Source organism: Xylocopa sonorina, chromosome 10 (assembly GCF_050948175.1).
Source record: "Xylocopa sonorina isolate GNS202 chromosome 10, iyXylSono1_principal, whole genome shotgun sequence".
In the NCBI taxonomy this organism is placed as follows: Eukaryota; Metazoa; Arthropoda; class Insecta; order Hymenoptera; family Apidae; genus Xylocopa; species Xylocopa sonorina.
Window position 1 is genome coordinate 8552991 of NC_135202.1, and position 18313 is coordinate 8571303.

The following is an 18313-nucleotide window of genomic DNA, read 5'->3' on the forward strand; positions in this document are numbered from 1 at the left end:
TCTTCCTGCGATTACAGTACAAAGACCTTGTCCCAGCGATATCCGGACTCTCGCGGTTGCACACTTCGAGGAGGCTGCAACGAGGCTGCAACGAGGCTGCAACTCGCGGCGACATTGTTGATCGTGATCGTATTCTGTAACCATCGCGCCGGGGCACGATGCACGGCCCCCGCCCCGATGTCCCGGAAGTTGTTCACAATTAAACAAGTGCGGTTCTCGAAACGCCGGTTCTGGCAGCGAGCGTTCTTTCAAGTGGCGGCTTATGCGCTTACGCGTAGCCAATGAAATTCCTGGCATGATTATTATTGCTCCGGGGAGCGAGTCGGATTTGATACGGCACGATATTATATGCTGCCTAATCGCAGACGAAACACGATATCTGACGAAGGTTTACGAAAGAGGTTTCTCAGTACTTCCAGACGGTGCTTGACCTAAATAAAACGTTCATTCGACACGATCAATTAGCCGTTCTTTTTTTTACAAGACCTGCTTTCTACAAGATTTGCCATTCCATTCATTTCATTTGCCCCTAACTTCTACCTGCTTGGTCAATTTTCCGATAAAGAATGCAAACAGCAATTCGCCACTCGGCAGTTTTAAGGCAACTATCGATCGGTTCGCGGAGGAGCAAAAGTTTACTTAATCATGTGTAATCGAATAGTCTGACCGTTCATTAGCCACGTAGGTAATCTTCTTCTTTCGAAGGAGTTGCTTTTTACAATAAAAAAAATTTATCCTTAGTTCTAGTTCCATTCAATTATTTAGACAAGACTCTTCCCGATTCGATTGCCCGACTAGGAACAAAGTTGGCGAGCGTGCATTCTCCTTGTCTAGTCAATAATGATCGCGAGACCCCTCGTTGCCTCTTCATCCGAGCGATCGTGCAGAGAGGGAAGTATCTACTTGTCTTGTCACCCCAATGTTCGCTGGATCGTGTCGCTAAATCGTTCGCACGAAAATAAACAATTAAATTATTTATTCGAAACCGTTGCAATCTCTCCGCTTCGTCGAAGAAATTTTTCATTCTCTCTTTAATCAGACGCTTTTTTTTCTATCTCAGCCATTAGCGTGATTATTGCTAGGTCAACGAGTCGTTCGAGACCGTGGCATCAGCTACGATTATTCCGTTTACCTTGAACGGCTACCAATAAGGTTCAGTGGGTTCGATGATGCGTGTTCGTTCACGAAGACGCAGCTCGCAGCTTCGTGGCTGTCATAAAATTAAATGAGGCGTTTCGGACTCCATTTCCTTCTTCGTTCTCCGTCAACGTGGCATGCTCGCTTTTTTACTATCTGTGACCCGGGGACCCTCCTCCCATGATTCCTTCCACCGAATCGAACATGTGAACGACCATAAAAATAAATTGACGGAGAAATATAAGGCATAATCTTCCCCCCCGATCTTTCGAAATAATACGTGTATCGCATTCGGAGCAAGCTGCTCCGTCGATTATTAAACACGAGACGCTCGATCGCGGAAAGACCGCGTCGTACGTCGGAAATACGTCACAGGAGTTTCGTTAAACCACGAATTAATGTATCGCGTTGGTACCTCGCGGGGTGGATGGTATCGTTATGAATATAAAGGGATGTCGCAAAGTAGAAGAACGAAGATAAGGTCGAGCGACGGCGACGAGGATGAGTTTCGGCGAGTGCCTCCGTAGGTATACATTGTAACGAACGAGTATTTTCTGCCGGGCGGAATACAAACTGCACATTGGCTCGCTTACCCCTCTTGCGCGCTGCTCGCTCAGCCTCCTCTGTACGTGCAGACACATCCGCGGGGGTGTAGCGTCGGATTCGTTCCCGAAATGAGAGTCTGCTTTAGTGTCGCGAACGTGTCCGTAGGTACCCGCCTCCGCCTCTTCTGATGCGCTCTCCCTCTCCCGGTTCCTCTTCATTCCTTTCGCCGTTCTCCGTCCAGCCATCGTCGTAACGCGGCGTCCCGCTCGCGCGCCGGCTCGTTGCCTATCTTCATCCTTATCCACAGTGTCCGCGAGGCCACGTTCTCTCAGAGTGCACGGAAACGAGGTGCAGGCTGTCGTCCCGACTGCGCCTGCTTCCTGGCGGAAACGCGACATAATGTGCCTCGTACCGCACCCCAACGATGACCAACGTGCCGTGAAGAGGGCATCGGCCGCGATGACTTTTTAATCACGACGCACGCTGGAAGTTCACCCCTCGAGCCGCGGTTTGCAGTCCCCAGAGGCTCTCAACGCGGTCCATTGTCAATTGAAAACTGGTCTGAGATGCTCGCAAGTGCCCTAAGCGCCCGCTCCGGAGTCCTTTAGAAACGTATTCTTCGATCGCCCGGCAAAATTGCCGCGCGACAGGAAACACACTTGGAAAAGGAACAAGCTTTTCATTAAGGAACCGGTTCCGCGTTCAATTTTATACCGTGAAACGGCTTTTCACTTTGACTTTAATCAACGCTCCCGTAAGTATTCCAGCCGGCGTCGCGTTACCGGACAGAAGTAAATGTTGTCCGTTGCGTGAAATTTCGTTTCTATCGCGCGCGTCATCCCGGGCGTGGTTAATAATCGTAATTATTTAGCGCGCGATTAAGTTCCGCGGGGCGACGTCGACGCGATTTGCCGAACGTTCGAAGGGACACTCGAGATACAGGAGGAAAAACAGAGTGATACGGATAAGTTTATGCATTAGCGCGGCTAACTATAAAAGACAACTGCGAGTCGTTCGTGCACACTTGAGACTGGCCCTTCAGTTTTTCAAGATAACGAAAACATCCAAGCAAGCACATCAAAGGCAGAGCTCGTGTACGCGCGTGTTTCGAATAGTTTTCAACGATTGCTGCGTATTGTACACCGTCTTTGGTCGTCCATCGAAATGAGAAATTATTGAGATATAGCGCCGCCCTGTGGCTGAAAGGGTCTCGATTAAATTTTTGACGACAACGGATCGGAATGCGATTGGAAAGCGTACGGTTTAACGACGCGATTAGCTGCGGCACATTGCGGCCATTAGCCTTTTTTTCGAGCGGTTAACACGGGTCACCGTGCAGCAACTTTAATACAAAGTGAAAATTGTTGGCAAACCGTGTCACAATCTCGGTATATCAGATTTTGCGACACCGCTTGCAACGAAATTATTTTCTTAAAACGGATATAATTGTATCGTTTTCACATTTAGAACGCGCAACTTTCAATTCCAGGCATTCAACTTTTACCGTTTCCTGTTGTTTAGACCGAATTAATCCGATGAAACAGCGGAGATTGCGAGGAACGCATTGCAATGCCGTTCCACAAAAGGCCAATCGATACTCTTGCATTTGTTTTACCGTAACTGCTGTCCCATTGTTTTCTTGTCGTGTATCGACGATTTGCCCGCTTATTAGTTAGACGATTAGGAGGTTGCTGCAACATTCGATTTAGTATACGCACAGAGGGCGAACACGCCGAACGTACGTTCCAGGATGTAGTCTATAATCGTTTCCTGTGCTAGCGATTGGACGGTAGCAAGGGGTCGATTGTACGTATCCGTCACGTATACACGTAGGGGATGTGTTTCAAGGGAAACGATCGATTCACCAATCGATATTTCCTAATATAACCGCATTGTTTCAATTATCTTCCGTTTTAGTAGTTTTCCTCTAGCCTCGTTACACGTTCCAAATTCTTAACCTGCTTTCACTTGGAAATACATTAGCCGTACGTATCGCGCGACCAAATATTTCGTTTTCCAAGCGAGAGGTTTCCAAAACGCGACAGAATCTGAACTTCCTACGAGTAAAAGTCATTTGCCATCGCGTCAATTAAAAACGAGAAGAGAAAATTCAACGAAAATTGCAATTAGACTCTCGCATCGAAGAATATTTCAAATGGTAATTTGAAAAGAGGCAAACGCGTGGAATCTGCGCTTTACAAAGTAACTCGACAGCGATAATAGAGCGGCTGGTGTTTAAAGAGATACAACTGTTCGCACCCGAGCAATTTTTCGTGCGTTATCTCAGTTTTGGTAAAATCGCGCGCCCATTAACTCGGTTCTCGGTGCACGCGCGCGAGTAAAAGCACGCGAGAAGGGTTGAATCGGAATGAGGCGAGCGGACTGACAGAAAAAAAAAAAAAGAAAAAAAAGATAGAAAACGATAGATCCTCGAGCGAAATCGAGTCGAGTGGCGAAAGGGCGCATTGGTGGGGTAAATGGAAGGGCAAGGGAAGCAGGGTCGAATCAGTGCGAATGGAAGTGGACGTTAGGTCGACCGATCGTCCTCCACGCGTCCGGCAGCCGGTGGATGAGTCGGAGCCTCGAAGAAGGCCGAGCGTCGACGAACGTATCCGAAGCGACGAACCCTCGGCCCTCGGCAGAGCGTCGCCCCACCACATCCAGTCGTACTGCGAATGCCACGCTGTGAGCTTCGTATTCGCGGTATTTTCGGATTTTTCATTCGCCCAATAAACCGTACCAACTCGTTCTAACAGTGTTTCCGTTCCGCGCGACGGGTATAAGCGTGAAACGAGAACGCCGCGGACCGAATTGATGCCCAACGAAACCGTGTGGATCCTGCCAGGTCCGATGCCAGTCGGAGCACTGTTGTCGCTCGATTCCCCCTGTTCCATCTAGCGCGGCGGGTCCGACGAAACGGAAGGAAGCCACGAAAGATAGATAGAAACGAGAGTGGCAGCGACGATCTCGCGGAGTCTGCTCGCGGATCCTCCTCGTATCTCGGTGCGAGTGTTGGCGAGAAAAAAAAAAGTGTCGCGCAAAACCGTAGGAAGGATCGCGATGCGACAGCGCCGGGCGATGCTCCATTTGCAGCGGCAGCGGCAACAGGAAGGACAAGACGTCCGAAGAGCAAGATAGACGGAAATAGAAGGGTCATCGAGGAAGAGGAAACTGGCGCGCGGTTTGATCAGGCGGCGATAGGACAAGGGGACGCTGTCATTGGTATTGGACATTTGAAAGGAGCGCGCGGCTGAGGGAACGCTCGTTCTGGTTGGTGACACCGTTTGTTGTTTACCAACGTCAGTGGTGCGGTCAAACTGGGAACGTCGATTTACCGTGTACGAAGAGAAGGGAGGGACAAGAGGAGGAAAGAGAGCGCGGCTCTCCGTTGATCGGGCTCCGAAGGAATCGAGTCAGAGGAGAGCGCGTGTTCGCGAGCGTAAACGAAGGAACGAGAGAGGTTAGCGATAACGGGAAGTGGGCGCGCGAGATGAATTCCAGATGGACAATGACGCCGCACAGTCTGTAAGGCTCGCGTGGTTTCTGCATTGTTATTCTACGTTCGCCCGTCATTCTCGCGTCAGGACGTATCGACGGCCGTCGGGTGGGTTATGACGCGCGCTTAACGCGCTGCGTGCACGAATAGAAACGAGCGTGTGTCGATCCTGTGTGCAACATGGAGTCCGACACGGCGGCCGACTGGTCGTCGCCGAGAAAGGGCTCCCTCGAGACATCGATGCCGAGGAAATTCCGTAAGGATTCCTGTCGAAGGGAGGGGGCAACACTCAATTGGGCGATGTGCGCCCTCTGCATTACCAGCCTGGCCGTGTCCGGTTTACTGATGTACAGGGAACTAGGATTGGAGTCGCGAATCGCCAATTTGGAGGCCCGTTGTCAGCTACAAGAGATGCCGGACGTTCTGATGCAGAGGCTCAAGAGGGAGGTACAACAACAGTTCGAGATCTACCGGACCACCACGCAGTCGAGCGTATTTCGGATCAAACGAGACGTCTCCGAGTGTAATTGTCCACCAGGTACGCTCGTATTCCCCTTTAATATTCGCTTACCCCGTACCCCCTATCGCTTCGCCTTTTACCGACGAGTGCCGTTCAGCTTCGTCGGCCGCTTTCACCGAACGGAACTTCTTCATTTACCCACCGTCTCTAGTAGCTATTAATTTCTCTTCTTCCCGTGCGTTTCTATTTTTTTCTCCACTTTTTTTTTCTTTTTTTCTTTTCCTCGAGGAAAAGCTACGCGCAATATGTACAAAGCCGGGACCTCGTTGAATTGTAATCACGTGGACCGTATATACGCGCGTCTATGTACCCGCGCGTACATGTATTTAGAGAGGATGGAGCGCAGGGAGGAAAGTACGCGTGTAAAAAAAAGAAAGGAAGGACAGAGAGACGGAGCTTTGTCTCGGGATGGAGCACCTTCCGTTCTCGGACAAAGGATTCGCGATCTTGAGAATTTCGATCATGGAGAATGCTTGAAAGAGCGTGTCTTCTTTTTTAAGATCGTTCTTTGCACCTTGGGTATGCATATTGGGACGGGAGGGACAGCGAAAGCGAGGGAGGCAATTTCAATTCTGCAAATACCCTGCGAAACACCGCTAAACTGCGAGCACGCGTGTGCTTATACCTGCAGTTGTTTTGTCGGTATACCAGTCGTGCCATTATTCAACGGTATGGACCGACAACAGCTACGTCTTACGTTTCCGTTGAAATTTGGTTAACGCTAAGAGTAGGGTCGCTCGTATCTGATGGACGCGTACGCGAAGTTTTATTCACTTGAATAGAAATATGAGGTATTTGTGCTGTAAATTTAAATGTTTAGAGCGGTATACAACAATTTTCAAACGTTCGAAACATTTCGCTTTAACGTACATGTTCATCCTGTTGAAAGTTACGAGCGCGCGTTCGAATAGTTCCATCAGCGACGGTACATCGAACGAAGCCAATAAAATTTCATTCACAAGTTGCGACGTAATTAAATCAGAACTCGATGAGAATCTGACAATTCCATTTATCCCCTTTATTGCGAAGTCCATAACATTGTATCACACTTTCGAATGCACGTCGCGATAATGCGAGGCAATAATTCAACATTCAACCATCGGAAGTCGCGTTCGCCAATTTTCTGACGTTCGAGGCGTCAGGAGAAGAAGAAAGGAGAGGATAAAACACAACGGACTTGTTTCGAAGTCATAACAATTCGAATTTATAACGTACGTTGCCGGTAGTCTCGTTAAAACTGGACGCAGCATTTTATACAACGCGGTATCGGGTTTCGATATACGAAGCGAGATACACGCGCGCACTTTCGAACAGATAAATCGACAGAAACTTTCGTGGCATCGAATGGACATTAGCTAAATGTCAATGAGCAATCCGGAGCGACGCCGGCGCTCCCCCATTTTCGTCAATCGGCATTCTTCTTACGAGCACGAGATCGCGGCGCGTCGCAGCGATGCGTCTCACGTCCGTCGATCGATTAATGGCCACTTATTATCGGAGATCAATGCGGTTTGCATTCTCGATGAAAACAACCTGTTTGTACAACAGTATTAACCGTGGCAAAGGTACTCGATCGCGACGTCGAACGTTCGCGAAAGTATAGAAGACGATTGCTTCTAAGTAAAAACGTGGAATACTTTTTTTTTTTTTTAATAGGTTGCATATTGTCGAATATTCTGAAAGACGCTATGCTGCGAACGTTTTAATACCACGCAGAATATTAGACGTGTATTGTCTGCCAGGTTCGATCCTCCTCGTTTTGAATATTCATGAACAGTTCTTGCCGTCTTGAGGGGTCTTGAGGGACGACAGCGTGCAAATTGTGGAAATTTGTTTCCGAGTGAATTTTTGAATGTACAGAGTACGAATATACTTATACTTTATATCGTACGCTTCGCATGACTCTCGCGTCTATCTTTATTTGTTTGAAGATGGCTGACATTTTCCTCGTTCAGACCAGATCACTACGATGATTATTTTAAAAAAAAGAAGCACAAATCACATACCGCAAATGTAGTTGAATTATACAATAAACTTAGATCGTACTAAACACATAATTAAACGTGGTATCTGAAGCAACCTCGAGCGTCTATCGTTTCTTAACGGTGAAGGCTCCCCTATAATTTCGAAAGGAAGAACTAATACGGTCAGATTCGCTCGTTACATTATACTCGAGCACCTTCATTATCCTGCTAACTGAAATATAGATGCCAGCTCACAAGTGCATTCTACGTAACGTTTTTCTACACGTTACCTTTTAGTGATACAAACACAGCGAGACCAGACTTCGATTGTATCTTTTTCAATGAACCTATCGCACGGAGAACGCTTAGAAAAACAAGATGGCTGAACCTAGTTAGGTGAATATTATTTCAAGTAAAGATAGGCAATCTGTGTGTTCTACTTTGCCTCCTGCATATAATTCAATCTTTAATTGGTAACACTCGCACAGATAATTTCGCTACTTACTCCTCGAAAATCCCGCTCGAGAAGAATCCGGGTAGAAAAAAATCGAAACGCGGATGCAACATCGTCGAGGATAAGAAGGATTAATCCAACCGCACCGATCCTGTCTCCTCTCAACAATTAAAATGCTTCTTGATAACTGAAAAGACTCTCCAGCCGTAAGGACGAGGGACAATGGCGTAAGACGGGCAAAAGGTACATACCGCGCTTTCCCTGTCCCCTCGGCCAATCCGTGATCCCTATCTCGAATCTTCCTCTCCTTTTTTTCCCTCCTTTGTGCCAGCTTCTTTCTTATCGTTCCGTTCTCCACGGCCGTCTCTGACAGCAACAAAGGGAGCATCGTGCCTCCTGACTCGCGGCATCCCGAAATTGAGATGTGCGAGCTGACGCACGGGCATCATAAATCTTTCCCTCCCTCGTAGCCGTGGCATATCTATCCCCCTCATCCCTTGCACTCTCCCTTTTCCTATAACGTTCCGCCAGCCAGTAGCTTTGAGCGTACACTGCGAACCACACACCGCTCCTCGCGAGTCTTTGACGGATAGTTTTTGACGCTCGCCCCGATTTCGGATACGTCCGACCATTGCTACGCGCACGGTAAATATTGATAAATCTGCGGCTGAAGGAGAGAGGATTTGTTGTTTCGTGGTTTCTTCTTTGGAGGGCTGTTCGTCTTAACAAACCGTCTCGCGTTAAGGACTTCATGCGGAGCTTTACGCACGAATTTGATTTAATTGCAGCGAGTGAATGTTCGATTATATTTTATATATCTTCTGCCTCGTACGTATAATATGCATTAGATTTTAACGATCCAATTTTCCTACGACTATTTCCAGGGAACAGTCGTTTGAAAAAGATGTTGAATTACAAAGGGAATTTGTAATATCGTTGGCCAACTAATAGGCAGACGTTTTTGATTTAACGCGGGTTGAATCGTTATTTGTGTCGGAATAAAAGCGCCGTTTGTTTCTTGCTGGCGCGGAAAATTGATGGCCGCTGTAAAGGTTTTATCAAGGAAACGCCTTCCCTTTCCTTCGAATCGACGAAAAGATCCGCTACCCTTGCCTAATTCGAGGCAATTTGTTTGCTTCCTCGAATGCGTTCTTTAAATGAATCCCCGGTATTTACGGGAATTTCTAATTCCCTAAATCCAAGAGTTATAGCCGTTCTCGAATGGATCGATTTTACGATGTACGATTCGTTTAATTCGTGGATAAAACATTTTTCGATACTAAACGCGCGTTAAATCGCCGTTATCGATCACAGTTTTGCATATTTTATACCCAATCTGAATCTATCGCGTCTGTTATGGTATCTGCGTGTCGCGACGAACATAAAGAATGGGAAACAAATTTCATTTTCGTTCGATCGGAGCGATCATTTTATTATAAATGTTACCAACTGCGCGTCGAGACGCTCGAGGGTTTATCCGTACACGGATTCGCGTAAGTTCCGTGGCACGATGGATGCAGCGAAGTTGCATAATGGCGGGACGATCCCAGTGGTATTTCCAAACTTATACGTAACTGTAACGCAGAAAAGAACGGGGACGGAATAAATGGAAAAGCTGCGACAAATCGAACGCGTTGCGTTCTCCATTTAAAGGGCGTTGCCTTCGAAACTTTTCCCGAAGACGCGGCGCGATTTACGGCTGTCACACGTGCGTCAACCGTGCAGCTGTTTAGAAGTTCACGTCGAAGAACCTCTCCTTCGCCATCGACAGAACTCGCGGACGACTAATGCAGGTACAAAAGAACGATTGTCCCGGTTTCTCACGGCTCCTCGATTCTTTCCGTTATCGAAATCGCTTCCGCCGTGCCGTTTCATGTTTGCAGATGGGAGGTCTCGCAATGCTGTCCTACCAGTCGTAGTTAATAGTAGCAGTCGTACGTTTCAGATGTCAATGTATTTTTTGTAAAGATAGTGGGACTCTGATTATCTGCTCCAAATAAAACAGAGACAATTTCTTTCTGATCAAAGAACAGAAATTTTCATTGAAAATTTCAAAAGTGCAAAGCAAATGCCAAGTATAAATGAAATTAGATAACACGATTGGAATACTGACGCCAAATTCAATTTCGAAATCGAGGATCCACCGACGCAAGACAGTTTAACGATCAGTTCCCATTGCTTTAGTAACCAACAATCTGAACGCCGATTGTTCCACGTCCAACTTCGATCGCGGTCAAAGTAGTTCGCAGATCTCTCGCGAATCGATCCGTCATGCCGGCGTTTCCGATTCCCCTCGCAACAAGTTCGGTTGATCAATGGGGCCACGGACGTTAACTCGGACGTTACTCGAGACGACTCGCTTCGTCGCCCAAGTGTTCCCAGCGTTAAGGAGCTAAGTAGACCAGAAGCTTCGTAGCCACTCGTGGCCACGGCGGCTGGGTTAGCTCGAGGTTGACCGCTGTGCGATGTAACGTGCATTTACCGTGTTTGCATTCGCACCCTTTTGGGCAAGTGGAAACGTGCGAGCGCGGAGACGCTCGAAACGAAGACGAAACGACGAGGAAGTCTCGAGGAACCAGGCGCAGTCGATAACTCTGGGACGAAAATATGAGAGGCGACAGAGGAGAAAGGAGGAGAAAGATGGTCGCCAAAGATGGAAGGGTGAAAGGGGAGGTGAAGCGCGAGGAGCGAAATTTAAACGAGACGGGGCAAGGTTCGCCAAAGGTGAAACCGGGAGGAGAAAGGGGGAAGTGTAAAGGAAGAAAAGTGTGTGCGCGGGGGAAAGAAACGAAGAGAAGATGAGCGGTTGGAAATAGTTGGCTCGGAAGTGGTTGAATTTGCATGAATCGCTAGCGGTCGTTACGTTTCAATGCTTACCCCGGCGGCCTTTCGCTCGCTTAAATGTCGTTTAAGTAGTCGAAACGGTTTATTCCTGTGCACTTACGAAGGCCAATCTGCGGGGCTTTCTTTGCTTGTTAAATATAGGATTACGAATGGAAATGGCTGCAGCGGTCTGTTTCCATCGGAGCAAAGATAACGCCTAATGAAAACCGAAAAGTTCCACGATGTAACGCTAATTTCGTTGTTACGCTTCGCACGGAGATGGAGTTTGACGAACTGATGCTATTAGTACTCAGCTTCGAAGGCAAACTTAATCGAGATCCGACTCTGAGGTCACTCCTGCTGGAACTAAACGCAAAGCTGCAGAGCAGAGCTTTCGTTCGATGTAGCAACAATCTTACGTATCGAATATATTTACGATACATTGACCGCTGTTAACCCAGAAAATGTCTACAGCAAAGGTGTGAAACTCGCTAACGCACCTAGTAAAACGAACCGTAAATTTTTCCCCTCCCAAGAACGTTAATAAACGTCGCGTAGCGTGTAAAGGGTACTTTATCCTGGTGGAACGATCACAAAGCAATCGCATTTCATCGCGGCAATGGAATGCTCCATTTTAAATTACATTTAATGCCCGTAATTTCTTCCCACGTGCGTCGTGCCGGCGATTAATTATTAGATTCAGAGGCCGGCTCCGATAGAACGGATTAAACGGGCTAAGTAGGAGCTCGCTGACAACGAGCGCTCTTTTTGATCAATCGGCAGAATCGGGATGTACGTTAACGAAGGTGTGGTCGAGGTCCGCTGCGAGCCAGGACCAGTCTCTCTTCTCCATTTTTTTTTTTTTTCTTTCTCCTCTCGTTCTTTTTTCACGAAACATCGACCGCGAACGGCCGATTCGTCGTCGTCCTCGTCGTCGTCCTGGTTCGAGCGCGAGCCGAAACGACACGCGCGGCTCGATCGACGGGAACGGAGTTATCGGCGCTGGGCATGGCCGGCGCCGCATAATTAGAGATGAATCGTTCGCAAAATTCGAGCGCGACTGAACGAGGAGCGGACGAAGGCGAGGGCCGCGGAGCCATTTCCCGTCTGATTGGATTCGAATCGCATTGGGATTCGACGCGGCCGCCCCCCCAGCTCGATGTACGTATCCACGTAGTACACACAACCAACGGGGATAATGTACCGTGCACGCGTACACCGTGTACCGAAATTGTCGAATGAATCACGTTCCGGCGGACAAGTACCCGCGATTCCCCGATAACGAATTTGAGACCAGTGCAAACTAATCCGAATCCAAGATCAACGCCCGGAACCGGTTCAAGATGGTGGAGCAACCCTCCTGGCGCGATCCAAAGCGCAACTGGATGCGTTACGCTCGATTGTTCGTGATCCGTTTCGAGAACGATATTGGAACGGTTTTTTTTGTTTCATTTTATCGTTCAACGATGATTCTGTTTTAAGTTTGCACGTAAATGGAGATGCGAGTTTATCGTGAATAGATCCGTGCGATAGATCGTGCAAGGTGTGCGAGCTGCAAATGGGTGAAACAAGTAAATGGATTTAGATGGCTGTTTGGGAAGGTAGGAGGTAAAGAGTGTAAGAAAAGAGTGTAAAAAATGGTATACTGTATATAGTGTACGGTTTGCAGTGAAGTGCACGATATGCAGCTGGTTCGTGCATCGATGCTTCTTTTGCAGGTGAAATTTGAACAATACAGGAATATTTTATGGATTTTTTCTTTGAAAATGTAATTGAATATGTAAATTGAATAATGTATATTTTGTGAAAAATGTAATCTAGGGCTTTAATAACATGTGAACAACTGTTAATACGGTTGGAATTTTATTTCCCTATGAATAGGAAATATTCATTTTATTTGGAATATTTTTCCCTCTCTCGGATTTCCCGTTGAATTTTACGTTATAATTTGATATCGAAAAATATCCCTGATGTTCGATTCGTTATCAACTTATTCGTAACGAAGGTTCTTTTTTTTTAATTTCAGAATTTTTCTTAATTTTTTGATAGATGAATTCCGGAAAAATGACGTTCGAAAAATGTAGAGATAGGAAGAGAGCTATATATATATATCGAGGAAAGTCCAATTTGACATGGTTTTCCACAGTTTTTTGCGCGAAACATACTTGGATTTCGTTGTTTAATCAAAAGTTACAACCTGCGAGGTACTTCGCCAAATTCCCGGTTTAACACCCGCCGCTCCCCTCAGGAATCAAGAGAATAGCTATACAGCGTTGGAAATCGATGTCGCCCTTATGCCACCACTTGTGTGCAAAGTTTTGAAGGATTTCCATTTTATCATAATTTTATACGTCAAACAAATAGGATCCTCTCTTTTTCCAAATTGTTACATACACATACACAACTTCTAGCTTTTTATTTATTCTAGTTTGCTTGAAAAGCTGGAGAAAGTAATCTCTCTCTAACGCTTGGGGTTAGACGCGCTTCAAAATGAGGAGTTACAGTTTCTACTTGTATAGCTTTTAGCATTTTTCAATCCACTACATATATATTACCCAACGAAATAATCCACGTTTTACGAACCGATTTACTACATTCCATGTATGTCTCGAGGTTTCCTTTGATGCATGCTCGCGAGTTCGTCGAGAATTTGCAAAGGAACCTGTCCGGTTTCGATTTAAGCTGGTACGAATTGAAAATGTCCGCGTACGCTCAGTGTCCCGTGAAAACATACGTAACCCGGCACTGTCTGTCCCTATTTCACCTACGCTCCACTAGCTCCCACCATTTTCTCCGCCAGCTCGGAAAAACTTAAAGTTCCGCGAGTACCATAATCGCGCGGTATCGAAAGAAAGCGACCCTCGCGTGTGTCGTAAACTCAATGCGCGATACAAGTAACGAGGAACGTCCTCGTCGGTAGACGCGACAAATATTTCCTCGCGAGCGGGTTTCCACAGTGTTTAGCGTCTAAGTCGAGATATCTGGCGGACGTCCCGTCGCGCGCGATCCTCGAAGCGTAACAGTTCCTCCGCGGCAGATAGCGGCGATACACGACGATAGAACTCACAGCTACTGACAAGCCGTGACGTCTAATGGACCGTTCAAATCCGTCCACGTCGTCGATCCTCAATAACCAGAGATCTTGTCCTACGGTTACACGCGATCGATCGCTGTTCGCGTCGAGCGTTACTCGACTCAGCGCGGTTCCAGCTTCGATCCGCGCTGACTCGAGCATTCCAGCCTGATATTTTTGTCGACCAGAATAAATGTATCTTATACACCGCACGCTCGAGATTCCGCGGACGGTGTATAGCTAGGAATATTCCTAGAAGCTGACGGATAGATGAAACCACTTAATCACTCGGTTCGAGACGATGAAACGATCGGCGAGGGAATGCCAGGGCGGAACGCTGCGACGGTGATAACTGTAACGAGCAGCGAAATTCTATTCTATAATCAGACGCGACGGAACAGCCGCCGCGGATCGGTATTTCTCGAGCGCGATCTGTTTCCCGCTCGAACCTGAACGCTCGATACGCGGCGAGTGGAAGTTATTCCGCGACGCGTCCACCCTTCGATCGTTCGCGAGCTCATCTCTGGTCGCGGTCATTGTTCGCGGAACTCGATTCTGCAGCAGTTCCGTCGAGTAAAGTGGTTTGACGCGGACGAACGGAGAGAGACGGTTGCCAGGCTCGGAATGCACGTGGATGCGTTTCTATAACATCGGCTCGGTGGGTAGGCTAAAGAGAACCCGTTTGTCGGTTTATTTCTATTCCACGCCTCGATTATCGACCATCGTTACATAAAAGGTATACGCAGAATTGCGCGGAATGAGTCGTTTCAGCTGTGCCGCGATAAATTTGCTCAAAAGTTCCTCGTTCTTTGCGAGAATGTATCGAGGAATAGTTATCCGAGTTTTTTTTTTATCAGAGCACATTCGAAGATACGCGAACTGCATATGCGTGAAAGAATTCCTCCTTTTGCGAGTCGCTTTTTTATTCGAACGACATCGATGCAAACGGAGGGCAACCTTGTCAAGCAAAAAGGAAAGTTTCGCTCGTTTTGCGCTGTTTTGCTTACGGAACAAACATTAATTGGGAAAGGATTATATCGGTACAGTAAACAGCAGAGGGATTGTCGGAGTTTCCAGCGTCCATGTAAATAGCGTCACAAAAGATTCCCCTGTTTGAAGCGAGGCACAATTAATGGCGATCCTTCGAGGGGTTAAACTGAGAAATTAATTACTAAATTAGTAATCGTCCGCGTATTTCTCGTCGATTTTTAAACATCGTCCAGTGGGGGGGGGGGGGGTTCCTGATTAAATTCATTGTCAGAATTTAAGCGGCTCTTCGAATGGAATTTATAACGGCTACTCGAATATGCACCGTGCGGATACGACGGTGCAGCGAGGGAATTTAAGCTTGCACACAGTTTCTGAGCGAAACTCTAAACACTCTGACTCGCAGTTTAGAAGCGCCCAATTTGTACCGTTCGTCATTCGACACCCATCAGTCGGAGAGTCAAATTCTCCGCATAGCCCCCCGAAACGCGTTTCTGGTGTACGAATAAACCAGCAGCTAGCACTCGTTGTCTTAATTCTCGAACGTCCTGTGGGAAAGGTGGCGCATAGACTGCGTTCTGCACATACCCCCTCGAAAAGAAGTGGTATGGAATCAGGTCTGGTGGCTTGGGAGGCTGAGCACGGTAGACCAGATCGGCTACGATGGCACATTCGATCCGACGACGTGCCTAGAGCTACGTGCAAGTGGAAAAGCAGATTTACCCGAATTTCCAATTCCAAAAAATCTTCCAAGAAAAATAGACATCGCGTAGTTTAATTAATTTGATCAACTAAATTCATTCGATCGATTTAATAGTCGCGCATCAACGGTTGTTCGAAGTATTTCTCACGCGATAAATAGTTTTGAAAGGAACGCGATGGCACGTTCGATATTAATCATCGAGTATCCATTTCCAATGGCAATGGGACGCGACTTTGAATCGGAGGGCGGCGTAACCTACGAGGATCGCCTCGCGCATAGCTATCCATCCGATCGCGTCGTCGTGATAATAAAAGAACGATCGATAGAGGGACGGTTTTCGCGCGAACAGCTCATATCTGAAATATTAGGTCGGAATGCGTCCCGGTGTCTCTTTCTAACGTATCCGTGTCAAAGGGGCGACATTATCCGGCGCGCGGGACTTTCGAACGATGAAATATCGGGAAACACGTAGACGAGTTACCAGGGGCGAGCATTACCTAGCTGTGGAACGCGTATTTACGAGATTTATCCATCGATCCCGTCGCTGCCAATGATTTATACCCCGAGAATTTAATCTGTCCCAAACAATAGTAGAACCAGCGATCCATTATCGCGGTGTATTTATTATTCGAACAAGTTGCCGGCCGATTCGTCAATCCCGGCTGAAAAACAACCACCCCCGGGGGCGGTGACGGATCCAGCGTGGAAAACGCGTCCCCCATCCCGTCGATCGACGAGCTTAGCGTGATTAATTGCTGGTGGGTAACGGTTTTCTCGATGGTCGAGGCGACAGAACTATCCACAGGTAATTCACTTGACGGGGTCGCGGGTGCGTCGGTTCAGAGATTCGAGCGGCGCCACCCTTCCTCGAGCTTTCGACGAAAATCTCTAGCACGCTCGAAACCTATCTAAACGTAACCGCGTCTCACAAACGAACCGTGCGAAGCTGCGTGAATACGCTCTGGAAATTCTCCGCCTCTCCGTGTTCTTTTCAACGAAACACATGTAACCAATCGTGTTCGTCAGCGTACGATTTTTTACCCTATTTCGCCTGGATTAGTCGTTCTTATTTAACCCCTTTTTTTTATATTTTTTTTTTTCATCGACGGTGAAGGATATATTAGCCGCGCGAGTTGTGAACGAGGAACGCGCGAGAGGCAAGAAAAAGTGACGGGGGAGTCGTGTAGACCGTAAAAACGGGTGAGTCGTCGTGACCATTGAAAAAGCACCGTGCTCTGTTATCTTCGAATCGATGACACTGTCTGGGCGTGTTTCGAAAAGCACCGGCTCGTCGTACGTTTCCTCTCTGCGCGCGACTAGGGGGTGAAAGGGCTTTCCTGCGCTCAGGAGGACCTCTCACTCACCCCCCACGGCGACTATTAAACGTTCTCGCTCCCTCCCTCTTTCTCCCTCCTTCTCCCTTTCGATTAACAACGAAATCGAATGAACGAAAAAACCCTACCTTCGATTACACGCGCGAATAAATTGCGAGTAAAGGGAGGGAAGTAACGGCGCGCGAATCGGAAGAGGTCGAAAGGCACCGCCGCTTGCCCGCCTTTTCCAGCAGTCCGTCGATTCGTATCTGCGCCGAGCACACGGGGCGAACCTCATTTTCCACATACTCGCATTCAACGGCGACCACCTTTTATGTGCCTCCACTTGCGCTTAAAGCGGCATCCAATTATCGCGAATCTTTAAAAGAGAGCCGGCCGCGTATACGCGCGCCAGGGTTTTGCCACCCTCGCTCTCTTGCGGAACTGCCGGACGATTATACACGGGCGAGATTGTTTTTAGATTTCATTTCCCAAGCGATTTTCGTACGATCGAACGTCTTTGAATCGCAGGAACGCTGCAATCGGAATTGTCGATTGTTCTCTTTTTCTCGTTCGCTCAGTTTCGCTTTTAACGGTAGAAAAATTAATTTCTGAAAATCCATTTAACAAACATGTATAAAGCATTGCGGAAGTTCCTCAAATTAAATGTCAGAACTTTAGAAATTATCAAAAAGCATCTTCTCTTGATCCATCGATCTTCTATGCGCTCCAAAATGGTTGACACGTAAGTCTAAAGGACGAAATGTAACAAATTATCGAAGAATACCATAAAAATGGAGGAAAGAACCGGTGTAGATCCTAAATGGCCCAGAGCTAGAGAAGGGAAATGGAGGTAGATAAAGGAGCGGGAGAAAGGCGAAAGGAAGAAACGAAAAGGGGCGGGAAATGGGAAAGGTAGAGAGAATGGTCCACGTGTGCTCGAGCAGAGCACAGCACAGCATCGATCCCCTCGCGACACACCGGTGTACGGGCCCGTTACTCCGTTCGTCTTTAACGAGGTCTCATTATCGCTAGATTATCGTACAAGAGGATTTGACGTCGTAATGGGCAGCAATGAATCCATTGACAATGTCGGCGAACTAATGACGCTCGTCATTCAACGGCAATCGTCGTCGACATTGAGGTGCCGCCTTGCCCGCTCGTCCTCGTATCTGCTGATCGCCCTTACTTCTTTTCCCATCCTCCCACCGGAAGGTTTCAGCTCTCTTCCTCTTGGATCGGCCGCGTTTCAGTAATCTCGTTTCTCTCATTTTCGTCCGTTATTAAGCGCCTGTTT

At 47.5% G+C, this 18313-nt stretch overlaps 2 protein-coding genes across 17 annotated transcripts in view; one reads left to right on the forward strand and one right to left on the reverse strand.

Moving 5' to 3' along the window:
• Window positions 1–18313, reverse strand: part of Mpcp1 (Mitochondrial phosphate carrier protein 1) — a 209700-nt gene that overhangs the window by 25668 nt on the left and 165719 nt on the right. The window lies entirely within an intron of this gene.
• LOC143428061 (uncharacterized) overlaps window positions 5082–18313 on the forward strand; it is an 87779-nt gene continuing 74547 nt past the window's right edge. For 3 of the 16 annotated variants that reach the window (XM_076902655.1, XM_076902666.1, XM_076902665.1), the window contains exon 1: window positions 5084–5717. In XM_076902655.1, the coding sequence (XP_076758770.1) occupies window positions 5360–5717 (358 nt within the window). In that variant the 5' untranslated portion in view covers window positions 5084–5359. Of the gene's footprint in view, window positions 5718–18313 lie in introns of all 16 variants that reach the window. The other 13 variants (XM_076902651.1, XM_076902659.1, XM_076902649.1 and 10 more) reach the window with 7 other exon arrangements.